Source organism: Lolium rigidum, chromosome 6 (genome assembly GCF_022539505.1).
Source record: "Lolium rigidum isolate FL_2022 chromosome 6, APGP_CSIRO_Lrig_0.1, whole genome shotgun sequence".
Classification (NCBI taxonomy): Eukaryota; Viridiplantae; Streptophyta; class Magnoliopsida; order Poales; family Poaceae; genus Lolium; species Lolium rigidum.
The window spans coordinates 11,400,435-11,416,150 of record NC_061513.1 but is presented as its reverse complement, the minus strand read 5'-3'; the positions used below and the strand labels follow the sequence as shown (position 1 = coordinate 11,416,150).

The following is a 15,716-nucleotide window of genomic DNA, read 5'->3' as shown; positions in this document are numbered from 1 at the left end:
GTATGATTTATTTGTAGAGAGGGCAATGGTTTTCTAGTTAACAGTTTATCTGTGATTACACTAGTGATTCTGACAATTTGCTGATGTAAGTTCTTAGCAGTGTGTACAGTTGTAGTACTGGCTGAACCACATATCTGTGAATGATAGTTTTTCAATGGAAGGATCTTGTCCACTTTGAAGTAACCATTTCCATGGAAGAAATGACCAAACATGAAGTGTATTGTTGCTGGCTACGAGAGGTCGAGAGGCCACAAACGATGCAGGGATTGCCTGCCACAATGTACCGCAGCGCAGGTCCCCCCTGTCCAGGGATGAAGAAAATCCCACCACACCACACCGCACCACCCCTCAAAATGTACAACATCACACCAAACCACCCCACAAGATCCATGGCGAAAGGCCCTAAACATCACCAGCTCGTCGCGTACACGCAATCGTCGTGTCGAAAAATGAATCACAGCACATGTAGCCACTCGGAGCTCACTCAACGGCAGCGGTAGAGGCTGAGGCGGCGGGCCTGTTGCTTGACCGGCTGTTCAGCAGCGGCGCTAGAGCCTTAACAACGATGCTCATGTTGGGCCGGAAATCCGCCTCGTACTGCACGCACAGGGCAGCCACTGCAGCCATCTGTTTGACACAACATGGGGGTTAATGTCACAGCAGGCACTCAATATTTGTACATTGCATTGCTTGATAAACACATTCGACTTTTTACCTTGGCGACAGCCTTCGGAGGGTATTCCTGTCCAAGTCTTGGATCCACACATTGCCTCACCTTGTCTTCACTTAGCCTTGGCGTAGCCTGCACATAGCAAAACAGTGTTTTATCTTCCATCCTATCAAGAATCCAAAGAATCTGGGAAAAAAAGCTCCATACCCATGTCACGAGGCTCTGCTGGCCACGGGGAAGCGTATGATCAACTGGTTTGCGACCAGTTAAAAGCTCCAACAACACGACTCCAAAGCTGTAGACATCGCTCTTTGCGCTAAGCTGCCCAGTCATCGCGTACCTGACAGAAACCAGCAAGTATGAGGGGGCACATCATTTTTGCCTATCTGAATCTACAAGCACTGAAGCTGACTGGGCCCATACTCAGGAGCATGATAACCAAAGGTGCCAAGAACACGCGTAGAGTGAAGACGTGCAGCCATGTCAGGGGCCTGATTGGAGACATCAAAGTCTCCTAGCTTTGCAACGTCGTTGTCAAAGAGCATTATGTTGCTGGACTTGATATCACGGTGGACGACACGTGGCTCTGCCTTCTCGTGGAGGAATTCGAGTCCTCTTGCGGCGCTTACGGCGATCCTAGCCCGCTGCATCCAGGATAAGGCTGGTCCTGGCTGGGATCCCTTGACACCCTTTTTACCTGTGATCACGGAACCATCAGTTTTGCTAGAGAAGCTTGAATAGCTCTTATATTACTGAGTACTGACACAAATGAGGTCAACTACAAATGATATGTGATCTCATCAGGCATAATGCTGTTCAATTTAGGGCTGAAAGCTTCTGTCGCGAATGCAACACACTAGTCTATGAAAGTAGAAGGCTTAGTTATTGTTCCTCACCATGGAGAATATCATACAAGGCACACCGCGAAGTTACCTTGCCATCCGCTATTCTCAAGGTCTCTTCGTCCTCCGGAACAGGCTGGAGTCGCTGGAGCACACCTCGTCCTCCTAGGCCGTGAGGTTGGAGAAGTTGTCGTAGCCGAAATCCTCGGTGAGCCCCCACGAGGCCATCTTTTCTTCTTCGCCATCGGAGGGCGCGGCCAGGAGCACGGAGTGGCGGTCGAGGAGCCGGAGTGGCGCGTGGCGGCCGTCCATACCGGTGGCGGCAGTATCTTGGAGGAGAAGAAGCCGACGCACTCCTCGTTGTAAAGAGACGGGATTCTCGGCGCCAAAGTCGAGATCTGCCCCAGGGGCCGCTCCGCTGGTGGAGACCTCGCGGTTGTCCGCACCGGCGTGCGGCGTCTGTGCGCCACAGAGAGCCGGCTCGGCTGCCCAGGCCCCTCTCCACCACCACACAGGAGCTCGCCGTTCCCCGCCGCAGGCTGCCCGCTCGTTGTGATATTCCCGAAAGCCGCCGCCAGGAAGAGTTGGATGGGAGATGAAATAGGGTTTGGGAGGGATGTTCGGCCTGGCCTTTTTTCCGCTCACTGGCGTGCAGGCATGCAGTACAGCTCGACCACAGGTCCACATTACATCCGACTCCCATTTTTTTCGTCCAACACAGGTGCACCACGTGGATAGTCCAGCCATCCCGCTAGGGGTCTCGCACTTACTTATTCTCCATTCTGAAGATGCCACCCTTCAATTGCCTCAAATCTTCCTGCATTTGCTTCAGGATTGAAAGTGTCGATAATATCTCATCGAGTTTGCTGGTGTGGTTATTCAGAGCACTCATCTGGTCAGGATTGCTTTTTGTGCTGCCTTCAAAGAGCACCTTGAGATCGTCTTGTCCCTTAAGCTGCGGTAGCATGTCTCAATAAACGAAACTTTGTTGTTTTAAAAAAGGTAGGGAAAAGAACTGAAGCAGCGACGATGCTTACAATTTGCTGGAGAGAGGTCTCTACGAGCACAAACTTTTTCTGTATGCCTGCTGAAGAAAACAAATACATGCGCTGTTATCACCAGATTTTGGCCAAATCAGGAGATGGGCCGTAAATGAGATGGGCTTGAAGGATATACGCGTGGAGGATCTCTGAATCGGCCTTGTGTACCAAGTTTGGGCTAATTGCCCGTGTATCTGTACCATAGTAGGATATGTGTCGGTCAGAAGTTAGAGTTTTACCCGTGCACGGTTAGGTGCACGCCTGAATTAGAAAGTCCCCGGACTATAAATATGTATCTAGGGTTTATGAAATAAACAACAACCAACGTTCACCACAAACCAATCTCGGCGCATCGCCAACTCCCCGTCTCGAGGGTTTCTTCCGGGTAAGCGCCATGCTTGCCTAGATCGCATCTTGCGATCTAGGCAGCCACGTTTATTCGTCTTCCATGCGTTGCTCGTACTTGAAGCCTTTTTGATGGCGGGCAACGTAGTTATCATAGATGTTTTAGGGTTAGCATTGTTCTTCGTATCATATGCTATCGTCGTGCAACCCTTAGGCATCTAGCCGCCCTTACGCTCTGTCACGGGTGTAAGGGCGGCACCCGCTTGATCATTATTTAGTAGATCCGATCCGTTATGATTGCTCCTTGTTCTTCAAGGATTAGTTTAATATCCGCATTGTTAGGCCTTACAAAGGGTTGGAGGATCCGGCGGCGTGTAGGGTGTCGTTTGCTAGCCCTAGACGGGACGTTCCGAGGATCAACCTCGTGTTGGTTTTTAGGCCCTGTCTAGGATCGGCTTACGATCACCGTACGCGAGCGCGAGGCCCAATCACGAGTAGGATGTTCCGATTGTGCGGTGAAAACCCCAAATCGTAGTAGGTCGCTTCAGCTTTATCTTGATCAAGTAGGACCACCATCTGATCGTACACCTCGTACGCATCATGGGTGGATCGGCTCTTTGAGCCGATTCACAGGACAACCTGAGAGCCGATCGAGGCTCGTATTTAACGTTTACGTGTATGCCATGCAGGAAACTAAGCGAGGCATCATCCAACACCTTCCCGACCGGGTATAGGTCAGGTGGCACGCCCTTGCGACGGCATCGGACGTGTGTGCGAAAGGCTTTGCGGGCCGTCGCTCGGAGGGACCGGGGCCAGCCGCAGTCCCGGGAGATTCCCGGCTCTACGGTGTTGCCCGTCGCCGCCCGCCGGTGGGTTTCCGACAGCAACACATTCGGCATGCCCGGTGGGACCATCTTCGACATCCACCGCATCGCCATCTACATCCGAGATGGCGGAAGGCACTCCGGTCAAGTACGAGGATCGGCCGACGAGCTCAAGAAGAAGCATGACGAGATCAAGGCGGTCCTCGAAGCCGACCTCATCGGCTCTTTCCACGGAACCCGCTCCCATGGCATCGGGTGGGAGGGGTTCTCACCTGAGCGCGCTCGATGGAGTGGACCTGTCCTCCCCGTCGGAAGAACGCACCGGGTCGCTGCGTCGGGAGATCAACTTCATGGTGGCTCATTCGGCTGCACCGCCACTCCGAGAGCCTGGTGAACACTTTGGAGCGTGTCGCTCTGCGCGTGATCCGAGAAATCATGAGCCATCGGTATTCTCCGTCAGGACCAGCTCTGGGGACTTACCAAGGAGAGGTGCCACTCCAGTCCCGTCCGCCGCTGCCGTTCGCGTTGGCAGCACCAGATGTGCCGAACTCATCGACATACGTCGTCTACAAGATTGGTGGTGACCCTAGTGACTACCAATTCCTACATGAGGCGCCCAAGGAGATCCCGCATGGATACACGTGCGCATACGTGCCGGACCGCGATGGCTCGGGCACTCTCGAACCGAGCTGCAACGACGAGGGACTTCGGGAACAGACGGGAGGAACATCGGGAGCGAGATATTGAGAAGCGAGACGTGGCTAGCTAAGTATGCCACTCCGGCAAACCTCCGGAGCTCAGCTCCTACGGTTGGCTCGGAAGCTGGAAAAGCAAGCATGGCTGGCTAAGTATGCCACCCCGGCGAATCTTCAGGGTTCGACACCTTCAGCCATCACCGCGGATCAGATTTGTACAATCCTGAAAGATCAGTTCGGCATGATGCCGAAAAGGAGGACAATCGGCTATTCCAAGCCGTACCCTAATGAGTACGAATTGATCCCACTACCACCCAAATATCGGCTCCCTGATTTCACCAAGTTTAATGGATCGAGATGGTTCCAGCTCCATCGAGCATGTGAGCCGATATTTGGCACAGCTGGGCACGATCTCGAGCATCGGACGAGCTGCGTGTGAGGTTCTTCGCACGAGTCCCTCACGGGATCGGCTTTCGGGTGGTACACATCGCCGCCACCGAACTCAATCCGGACTTGGAAGCGGTTGGAAGAGCGAGTTCCACATACGGTATCACTCAGAGGCTTCCGAGGCTGGTATTGCCGATCTAGCACAAGTACGACGAAGCGCGGGAAACAGGTGTCGGAATACATCCAACGCTTCAGGACCGTTAGGAACCGATGCTATTCGGTTCACGTAAGTGAAAAAGAAGCGATCGAGTTGGCGGTGGTGGGTCTCTCATCATCGATCAAGGACGTGGCCTCCCAAGCGAGACTACCCTTCATTGGCGCACATGGTGCGAAGGCTGTCGGCATATGAACAGCGCCACCCGGATGTTTACCAGGACAAATTCAAGCGTGCGGTGGTCCTGGTTGAGGCGAGACGAGGATGAAGGTGCTTTGCGGGAGATCAAGAGGTAGCAGTGGCTGAATGGACTCGGGCGGCAAGCCCCGTGTCCTGTAAGTGGGTTAAGCCACAAGGTCCTCCAAAAGGGTTCGACTTCGATGTGACCAAAGCTGAGCAGATTTTCGACCTCTTGCTCAAGGAGAAGCAGCTAAAGGTACCCGAAGGCCACAAGATCCCCACGGTGCAGGAGCTGAACGGAAAGCCATACTGCAAGTGGCATAACACGTTCACCCACGCCACTAACGACTGCAGGGTGTGGCGTCGGCAGGTCCAAATGGCGATAGAACAAGGGCGGCTAATTTTCAACCGGTACGCCATGAAGGTCGACACACACCCCTTCCCCGCCGTTAACATGGTGGAGTATACTTACCATGGAGGGTGCCGGCCAGATTTCTCGTGCAATATCAACATGGTGGGACCCGGGCACCACTGCGGTAAGGACGGAGATGAGGGCAGCTGCTCTCATAGCAAAGACACAGAGGAAGCCGCTCCACGCGATCGGCTCCGCCACGACGGCAAGCGCTACATCACGAGAGGGAGAAGTGAGGAACGTAAGATATCGGCGACCTCTCTCGATCACCTCCTCAACAAGTATGTGGGTCAATACGACCAACGCCGGCGATACAACGACGATGATGAAAAAGATCGTCTGGCTAGGGACGACAGGAGACGTCGTCGGCATGATCGCGACGAGGAGCGATATGAGCGCCACGCCAAGGAAAAGTCGAGGGAGCAAGACGACGTGGATAGGCACTCGGGACTGCCCCTTCTTCGGACACTTGCTGGGATTCGGGAATGAGCCGATTGCCTACAATCGGCAATTGCCCAGAATGTAAACAAAAGAAGAAGGATGCGGCCTAACGTGTCCGTGTTCAAACGTCTAGGGCCTCTCCCGCCCGGGAACAAGCATGCTCGAGTCCGCTCGGGTGGAAGATCTCGAGGAACTAGAGGACGATGATGAAGAAGAAGACAAGTATCATCGGCCAAGGTGGTGCCCCGATGGGCTCGGCCGTTCCCAAAAGCGAAGGGTTCAGCGTCTACGTGGGTTGGAGGAAGCCGAAAGGTTATACTGCACACGTTGAGGAAGGCGCGGCCTGATCCGGCCGCTAAAATTCAGCGAACCCCGGACGAAGAAGGTCGACCACAAAGGAAAGAGTGGCGCCCCAGACAAAAGAAAGCCGATGATGAGGCATCGGCTGGCACAAACATGGTGTTCATCCTTCCAACGGAGTTTAGTGCTCCAGGATTAGACGAAGCACCTGTGGCACAACTTGACTGCGGCCCACGGCCGGTCATCTTTGAGAAGTCACGAGAAAGCATCGACGTGACAAAGGGCGGGGTTAGGTTGGTTTTATCCACCGGCCTGACCGTGTAACAAAAGCAACATCGATGAACGAACGTGGCGATGCCGATCCAGGAGATCGGCCCCAAGGATCTATGGAGGAACGTTACAAAACCTTCATCGAGCAAACAACATGGAGGCCGATTCCAGCAATCGGCCAAAATTATCCTCACCATACATTATGCCTGGGTCCAGCATTTGATCCAACAGGGAATACCTGAAGAGCCGATACCATTAAATCCCTTGAAAGAATCGGCTCGGGGGGCACCTAGGTGGATAAAACACGAGGATATGAAGTAGAAGTGTCTTTCAAATGCCCAACAGCCCAAGATATTCTTTAATGATGGGTATTGAAGTATGGGGGCCGATACATAAATCGGCAGTAAAAAAATTCAAAAAAAATTTTAAGCACAGCCGATGCGCAGACATCGACTTAAGGATAGAAAGCCGATGCATGGCTATCGACTCAAGAGGTACAACTGTTATGAGCAGAGGTTCAATGGAGCAGGAAGTGGGTCACGAAGAGAGACTCTACTGGAAGAACTCCTCAATGGAATGGTTTAGTGGCTCAGATCCTCTCTTCAAGAACCTCCAGATTCTTTTTGCAAGTGACCCTGACCAATGCCGAGAGCAGCATGGACGTGCAGATCAGGTTAAGGATGGGTTGCATCAAATCCGCCAAAGGAAAGGAGCCAATCTGACCAGCAAGGCGCAAGAAATGGACTGAAGAAGCTCGGGGGGCAGCTCACCCTGAAGGTTCTCTGCTCTGGGGAGCCGATTTTGTTGAAATCGGCTGGCTCTGCATCACGACTTGGAAGCCGATGGTGGCACATTTGGTTGGCCCACTGCTGTTCTCGCCTTGATGGAGGCTCGGGGGGCAACTGACTCCGTAGATATTCTGTTCTTAAGAAGCCGATTGAGATTTCATCGGCTGGCCCTCCATCATAATCTTCTTCAAGGGGATTGGGCAGGTTTGAAGAGTATCACTGAATATCTGAATATCCAGAGGTATCGGCTGCAGCGTCAAGTCGTTTCAGCAGCGGTTCTGGGGCTCTCTTAAAGGCGTTGGTCTGCCTCATTGTCCACCAGAGCTCAAAGTCATCGGTCGAAAGGGTGAAGGATAGATCGTGAAGGATTGATACGTTAACATCGGCTTTTGAGCATTGACCAAGTTCACGATCACTCCGACGTCAAAGAGATGAAGAATGGATTACGAGAGACCGATGCGTTGCCATCGGCTCATTGAGCATTGGCTAAGTGATGATTGGCGGAATCAGTATGAGGGGAAATCGGCTAAATTGGCATAAAGGAAATCGGCAAAATCTAATTGGGGAATTTCTTCATTGATAAACGAGATTTCTTACATAGAAGAGCTGATTGCTCTCAAAAGGAAGTACTAAGGGGATACATTGCCCCGTCTACTACTACTGATCCTATGCTAAGGGTCCTATCTACGGGCCGTCGCTGCCCTCGTCGTCACCATCGTCGCCGCTGTCGGCGCTACTCCCGGCGGGCTCGTCGTCGCTGCTGTAGCGGCCGCCGGCGGGACCTTCGTTGTCCTCGTCCTCCTCGTCGTCGTCGTCGTCGTCGCTATCGAAATCACTAAGATTCCCCGGCCAGGGGCAGTGGCGCTTGGCCGGCGGCTCGTCGGAGGAGCTGTCGTCGTCCTCCTCCTCCTCCTCCTCCTTCGCCTCCCCAGAGGAGGTGAAGTCGTCCCAGGAGAAGCGATCGTCATCGCTCTCCTCCTCCGATTCCCCGTCGGCAAGGAAGCGGAGGTCGCTCTCCCCGTCCGTCGAGGACTTGTCGTCCTCGGACCAGACGGAGAAGTCATGGCCGGGCTCCTCCCCGGCTTCTATGGCGCGGCGGATGTTGGCCGCATGGACCTCCTGTAGGTCCCGTTCTGGCGTCGGCTCGTGGGAGGAAGAGGACTCGAGGGAAAGTCCCGATGAGGCGGAGGAAGAAGAAGACATGGTGCGCAGGAGGGCTTTTGGAGTGCTAATGCGGAGAGGATGAGGAGGAGAACTGTTCGGTGCGGTTAAATAAAAGAAGTGGGAGTTTAATGTTCGAACCGGTTTTCGAGGAGGTGGTGCCAAAAAGCTGTCAAATCGTGCGGAGAAGTTGGGAAGGCAAGTCGTCATGATGAAAAATACTGCGACGGTTACTGCTCTGCCACGACATGACCCCTCGGAGGAAAAACAGAGTGGTTTTGAAATTATCATTACCAAAACCAGGGGGGCATGTGTTATCACCAGATTTTGGCCAAATCAGGAGATGGGCCGTAAGTGAGATGGGCTTGAAAGATATACGCGTGGAGGATCTCTGAATCGGCCTTGTGTACCAAGTTTGGGCTAATTGCCCGTGTATCTGTACCATAGTAGGATATGTGTCAGTCAGAAGTTAGAGTTTTACCCGTGCACGGTTAGGTGCACGCCTGAATTAGAAAGTCCCCCGGACTATAAATATGTATCTAGGGTTTATGAAATAAACAACAACCAACGTTCACCACAAACCAATCTCGGCGCATCGCCAACTCCCCCGTCTCGAGGGTTTCTTCCGGGTAAGCGCCATGCTGCCTAGATCGCATCTTGCGATCTAGGCAGCACACGTTTATTCGTCTTCCATGCGTTGCTCGTACTGAAGCCTTTTTGATGGCGGGCAACGTAGTTATCATAGATGTTTTAGGGTTAGCATTGTTCTTCGTATCATATGCTATCGTCGTGCAACCCTTAGGCATCTAGCCGCCCTTACGCCTGTCACGGGTGTAAGGGCGGCACCCCGCTTGATCATTATTTAGTAGATCCGATCCGTTATGATTGCTCCTTGTTCTTCAAGGATTAGTTTAATATCTCGCATTGTTAGGCCTTACAAAGGGTTGGAGGATCCAGCGGCGTGTAGGGTGTCGTTTGCTAGCCCTAGACAGGACGTTCCGAGGATCAACCTCGTGTTGGTTTTTAGGCCCTGTCTAGGATCGGCTTACGATCACCGTACGCGAGCGCGACGCCCAATCACGAGTAGGATGTTCCGATTGTGCGGTGAAAACCCCAAATCGTAGTAGGTCGCTTCAGCTTTATCTTGATCAAGCAGGACCACCATCTGATCGTACACCTCATACGCATCATGGGTGGATCGGCTCTTTGAGCCGATTCACAGGACAACCTGAGAGCCGATCGAGGCTCGTATTTAACGTTTACGTGTATGCCATGCAGAAAACGGACAGTTGAATATGACTGTTCAGAATCAGTAAAGCTGGTAGCTAGTTGCTACCTCAATGCCCTACTGGATTCTGTTTTGTTAGTACTCCTGAGCACTCAGCTGGCAAGGAGAACAAATGAATCTCAATATGTTGTTCAAATCTCACGATTTCACTTTCTATAGAATCAATAAAACAAAAACAGATCAGGGTTCAATATCGATCCAAGTGAACACATGGTATCAACTAATCCAGCAACCTAATCTGCTATGAGCATTGTTCACGAATTCGGCCGAATCACCGATTAAATGGCCAGTTAATCGCTACTCAGAGGCTTACTGACGCTAATAGCATGTATTCGGTGAGTTAACTACGTTAAGAACCATAGCTGCTCTCGGTGAAACATGTAGTAGCAAAATTCAGGAATCCACCTTTGTATAGTAGTAAGCATAATAAGAAAGGCCAGTCACCAAATCCTTGACACAGTGGAAGACAACCGAGGAAAAACCTAGCGCTCTCGCGCCGCTCCCGCGAGCGGCCGGGAGCCCGTGGCGGCGCCCCTCCCCGAGCCCCCCTTCCCCTTCCCCTCCGTCTCGCCGCCGCCAGAGGGCGTCGCCGGGCAAAGCCCGTGCGGCGCCGGCGGCGGCGGGGCCCCCTTCCCCCTCGCGCGGTGGTGGCGGCGCGGGCCACCCACGGCCGGTGAGGGCGCCGCGCTAGGCGTCGGGCGCGGCGGCGCGGATCCTCGGCGTCGGCGTGGAGACGGCGCGTCCCTGGCGTGCTTGTGGCGGCGGTCGCCTGGCGGAGCGGCCCCGGCGGCTCCGGCGGCTGCTGGTTTCGGGCGGCGCGAGCTCCTCTCTCGGCGGGCTCAGGAGGATGAACGTGGTCGCCCCGTCGGCGTGCTGGTGGCCCCCTTGGCCGGCGACGACCCTGTGTGCCGCCCCAGGCTGGGATCTGGCGCCTCACGGGCCGGGCAGGGGCCCGGGCCCCTTCTGAGCCCAGATCCAGCCCCGATTCGGTCGGGATCTCCGTTTCGGTGGGTGCGTGCAGTGGTCAGGTGCGGTGTGCTGCCTTGGTAGCAAGCTTGGCCGGCGGCGGTGGCCTGCCGGTGTTGGTGAGGGTGCTTGGAGGCGTGTTGGCTTTCCCACGGACCGGCAGGGGCCTGGTGCCATGCGAAGCTATCGTCTTTCGTCCAGATCTGGTGTTGCCGGCAGCCACGGGGGCTGTTGGTCTACCGATCCTCCAGAAGGGCTCTCTCCAGTCAGGTTCGATGCTTCGAGGCAGGGGGTCCGGTGTTCTCGCTGCGAAGGTCTACTCGTTCTCTTCCTTTTCTCCGTTGAGCTCTGAGCTGGGACGCCGGGCGGCGGCCCTGGAAGGTGGGAGTCATGTTGGTTGGCGGGCGAGCCAATGACTCTGGTGCTGGCTGGTTACCATGGCCGTGAGGGCGGCGTGGTGGTCGGCGAGTCGAGTGCTGTGGGGTGTAGTTGGTGGTGATGTTGCCAAAGGGAAACCTTTGCCCCTCGGGCCACGGCGGCGGCGTTCGCGGACGGCGTTCCCTTGTTGAAGGCGCCGTGAGGCCAATATCCGATCCTCTATTGCGTCCGGGTGAAAACCCAAGATCCTCGGATCGGGCGGTGGCGGCACTCCGGTGTCGTGCTCTTCTTGAAGACACCGTCTTGGAACCCACAACGCGAGGCTCACCGATGGTTGTGACGGAGGTGATTCTTCGGCGATCTTCGGCAAGGCTTGCTCCGTGCCCGTTCCCTTGTCGAGCTTCCTTGGCGCTGCTGTTCGGTTTGTGCGCAACAAGGGTTGGCCCCCGGTGGTGGTCGGCTTCCGGTGGCGTTTCTGCGACGGAGGAGGTCTGTTGAGGCGCGCGTGAAAATGGCTCGCTCTCGAGTGAGCTCCGGCCCGACACTGTAGACTCCATCTCTTCTCCGAGTCTCGTAGGCGCTTTGGCTGAGCTCGCTGTTCACGCTTCCGGGTGTAGCTTCTTCGGTAGTTCGTGTGGGTGTGTGGTGTCGTTCTGTAAGCTGGGTTCAGCACTTTGTACCGTTCTCGCCGTTGGTGGCTTTGTTAATTCAAAGTTGGGCACTCGAGTGCCTTTTATCTAAAAAAAAGCATAATAAGAAACATAACTGCTCTCACTGAAACATTTAGTAGCAAAATTATTGTTGGTTTGGATGTAAACTTGCCCTTTAAAACAGTCGTGATTAAAATGATGCCTAAAGGGAAAATTTTACTTGATGACTAAACCTAGTAATAAGGACTGCATACTGACATCAATTTTGAACAATCATACCGCACAACTCACCATTTCAAACAGTCAAGCAGAAGAAAATGACATGGATCTCGTTTTCCTAATACTTTCAGTTATGCAGTACACGAACGATCGGCGTGCAGAAAAGTGAGAATCAAGCAGTACTTGGTTTACAAATTTTTCCAGTGAAATGTCCACTGCAGAGGCTTGAACCATTTCTTCTGCGCATCAACCAAGCACAAGTGAGTTCACTGTGAGCGACTAGCAGTAACCAACACCAATTAATTCGTTGCATACTTTCATCTGTGACCAACCACAGGATTGACGGAATCATAAACTACTAGTTACCCACCAATCAATCAAATCAGGATCACAATTCACCACACAATGGCAACAACGAAGGATCGAGGAGGGATGTAGACGATACCTGATCGCGCGCGGGGGAGGGATGGCGAGGGCTGAGGAGGTTCTCGTCGAGGGAGGCCTAGGAGATCTGCGGCTGCGTATGCAAGAGCGGCAAGCTGCCACCGCCCTGAGAGAACGCCGCGCCTCCTCCGTCGCCGCCCTGAGAGAAGGCCGCGCCTCCGCCGCCTCCTACGCCCTGAGAGAAGGCAGCGCCTCCGTCAGCTCCGCCCTGAGAGAACGAGCCGCCTCCACCTCCACCGATCTGAGAGAACGCCGCGCCTCCGGCCCCACCGACCTGAGAGAACGCCGCTCCTCCGCTGCCTTGCGAGAAGAGCGCGCCACCGCCGCCTATGCCCTGAGAGAAGGACACGGCTCCGCTGCCTCCGCCCTGAGAGAAGGACGCGTCGACGCTCTGCGAGAACGACCCGCCCCCTCCCTGCGAGAAGGACTTCTGCGACATCGACCGGGACCGCTGCTGCGACGCCGCCGCGGCCAACGCGGAAGCGCTGGCCCCGCCACCACCGCTCCCCCGGTTCCTCCTAGATCACGAAACAAACACACAACGATCACACACGGAACAAATCGCGCGCCAGTAGCGAACAGATTCAGCGGGCAGCGGGAGGGAGGGGAATTGGGGGCGGGTTGGTCGGTGAGGGGTGCTCTACCGGGGAGGGAGGACGGAGATGGAGGCGAGGTCGCACGCCTTGTTGATCTTCAGCTTTATCGCCTGGTCAGGGGAGAGGGGGTGTCGTAGAGGAGGACGCGCGGCGGCGATCGCTGTCGTGGAGAGGTGGAGGAGGATGAGGAAGGCAAGGAGCAGCGAGAGGGAGCAGACGGACCAGAAGGCGGGCTTGGAGAGGAGCGAGGGGTGGTGGTGGTGGCGCGGGGGAGGCGGTGGTGGTGGTAGTGGTGGAACTGCGGCTTGACGAGCACGGAGGCGCGGCCCGCCGCCGCCGCCGAGCCGGGCGCGCCGGTCAGCTGCGGCGCCATGTCTCGATCTAACTGCGGCGGCAATGCGGGCGCTGGCTGCGGCTTGACGGGCGCTGGCTGGGATTAATTTTGGGTGGGAGTAAAGTCCAGATAACCCCCTATGTTTCAGGTTTGGGACGTTTAACCTTCTCAGATTTAAAGTGGAGCACATAAGCCCCTCAAATATGATTTACGGGATAAATTACCCCCTCGAAAACTAGATAGCTGTTTTAAGCTGATTTGGAGCGTGGTTTTGGGCTTTTGGCCACTACATTCCAACGGGCGACGCATTTCGGACGCCGAAAATGCCCGTTTGCGTCGGCTCAAATGGTCGAAATGGGTTGCGTGTCCGTTTGCGTTGGGATGGTGGCTCCAGCGGCATTGACGCATTTTTTTAGATTTTGTATTTTTTTAACATGAAAACATAATTTACATAGTAAAAGAAAGGAAAATAAAACTCCTAAAACGCCTGTGCCTACTGGTTCTCGTCGTCGTTGTCGATCACGACGAGCTCCGGTACCATCCACGGCCAGTTGGGAAGCAGCGGAACATACGCCGGTGCCGCCGGCGGTGGTGGAGGTGGAGCAGCCCAGGCAGGTGGTGGTGCGTGAGGTGGAGCATCCTAGGCCAGTGGTGGAGGTGGAGCAGCCCACTCCGGCGGAGGAGGTTGAGCAGCCCACGCCGGTGGTGGAGGTGGAGGCCCCCACGAGTTGTACGGCGGAGGTGGAGGCGGCGGTTACACCGGTTGCGTGGCCGAGTCCTGGAGCGCAATCGTAGGGCCTCTTCATCCGTAGCGCGACAAAGTGTATTGAAAATTATGCTATAGCATTGTTTACATTGTTTTATCCTAGTAATGATCAATTGTGACACTTAAAAGTGCCCCAAAAGGTATACATCTATTGGGCACTTCAAAAAGTGCCCTAGTAGGTATACACATATTGGGGCATTTGAGAAGTGCCCCAATAGGTATACAATTAGGGGCACTTCGGAAAAGTGCCACTAATTGGCTACTATTAGCCGCACTTTGACAAGTGACACTAGGACAAGTGCCCCTATATCTATACCGTGGTGTAGTGTTTGGCCGGCTCACTGGTTCAACTCAGAGCAGCCAATCCCAGCCGCCTCTGTGTTGGTGGTCCTAGCTCCTGGCTTCTCCGGCAACAGGCACGGCTCGTACGACGGTCCAGAGTAACCTAGCAATGCGACTACACCTCTTAGCGCGAGTCGGCCCTCCGCGGCGGGCAGCGCTCATCCTCGCCCAGTAGGCGGCGAGGCTGCAGGTGGCCAGCTATAGTGCCGCTCGTGGGTTAGGTGGACCGAGGTAGGGGACGGGATGGGCCAGTTTGGGGTGCGGTTGAGACAACGGTTTGGCCTGGCGTACGGGCCCACCTCGCCCGGGAGCCGATCACCGGGTCACCACGATCTCACGCGTGTGAGTGCTCGAGACTTCCGTCTGGCACGCGCTACCGATTTGAGCAGTCGCGGTACAGATCCTCCCTTAGGGCTTGTTTGGCTGTCCGGGCCAAATTTCTCGGGGTAAATATTCCCGGCCGGGATTAAGCAGAAACAGGAGCAAATCCCCGGAATTATTTTCCCCACCTCCGGAGTAGGGGCAAAATTTCCCCGGAAAAAGGCCGGGAACCCGCCGGGATTTCCGTAACCAAACAAGCCCTTAGGGTGATTCACGATTCCTTCTTTCTCCCACCTCTCTCTCTCTCTCTCTCTCTCTCTCTCTCTCTCTCTCTCTTTCTCTCTCTCTCTCTCTCTCTCGGCGGAAGGGAGAGTTCAGATGGCGAGATTCCTGTCAAGATACTTTCCCAGATCGCCCGTGCAGGAGCTATCCTGAGCCACTCATGACAGACATCTTACGATAATAATCGTTTGATTGGCATCCGCCACATTTGCTTTCTTTTCCTGTGTTGTTGCCAATTTGTTCTGCTGTTCTAGGCGGGTTTTGTGGTTATAGATATTTCAAGGTTTACATAAACAATGCAACGTTGTTATTTATTTTTAGTGTTAGTATAGAATCATTCTACTGTAATGATTCGATGACTCATGGACATCTTTCAGTAATCACCAATTCAACATCCTTTTTCGTAGATGCACTCCTCAGGATTATAGTAATGTACCTTTTCAAACTTTTCAATGTACGCACATGAATTCATTATCAACGATCAATAGAGTCGAACACATTATTCATTATCAAGACTCAATAGAGTCGAATATCTTACATAAAACATTGAGTTTTAAAATG

The 15,716-nt window shown here is 54.2% G+C and overlaps 1 protein-coding gene and 1 long non-coding RNA gene across 2 annotated transcripts; both read right to left on the bottom strand.

The window, feature by feature from the left end:
* Positions 1 to 144: 144 nt before the first annotated feature.
* Positions 145 to 1,824, bottom strand: LOC124662168 (probable receptor-like protein kinase At2g47060). Its single transcript, XM_047200045.1, has 6 exons — positions 1,755 to 1,824; positions 1,567 to 1,677; positions 1,094 to 1,367; positions 878 to 1,010; positions 716 to 802; positions 145 to 627 (listed from the first exon to the last, which is right to left on the bottom strand). The coding sequence occupies exons 1-6, from the start codon at positions 1,822 to 1,824 to the stop codon at positions 481 to 483; spliced, it is 822 nt and encodes a 273-aa protein (XP_047056001.1). The 3' UTR covers positions 145 to 480.
* A 568-nt stretch (positions 1,825 to 2,392) lies between these two features.
* Positions 2,393 to 12,567, bottom strand: LOC124660322. The gene is made up of 3 exons (XR_006989844.1): positions 12,516 to 12,567; positions 2,550 to 2,599; positions 2,393 to 2,467 (listed from the first exon to the last, which is right to left on the bottom strand). It is a non-coding gene; the product is annotated as an uncharacterized LOC124660322 (long non-coding RNA).
* Positions 12,568 to 15,716: the final 3,149 nt, after the last annotated feature.

Excerpts from the sequence above, each read along its gene's own strand:
- LOC124662168 (XM_047200045.1), bottom strand. The coding sequence starts at position 1,824 with ATGGACGGCCGCCACGCGCCACTCCGGCTCCTCGACCGCCACTCCGTG. Across the intron at positions 1,368-1,566 it reads CTTGTATGATATTCTCCATG|GTAAAAAGGGTGTCAAGGGA; the intron begins GTGAGGAACAAT and ends CCGTGATCACAG. Across the intron at positions 803-877 it reads AGCAGAGCCTCGTGACATGG|GCTACGCCAAGGCTAAGTGA; the intron begins GTATGGAGCTTT and ends TGCTATGTGCAG.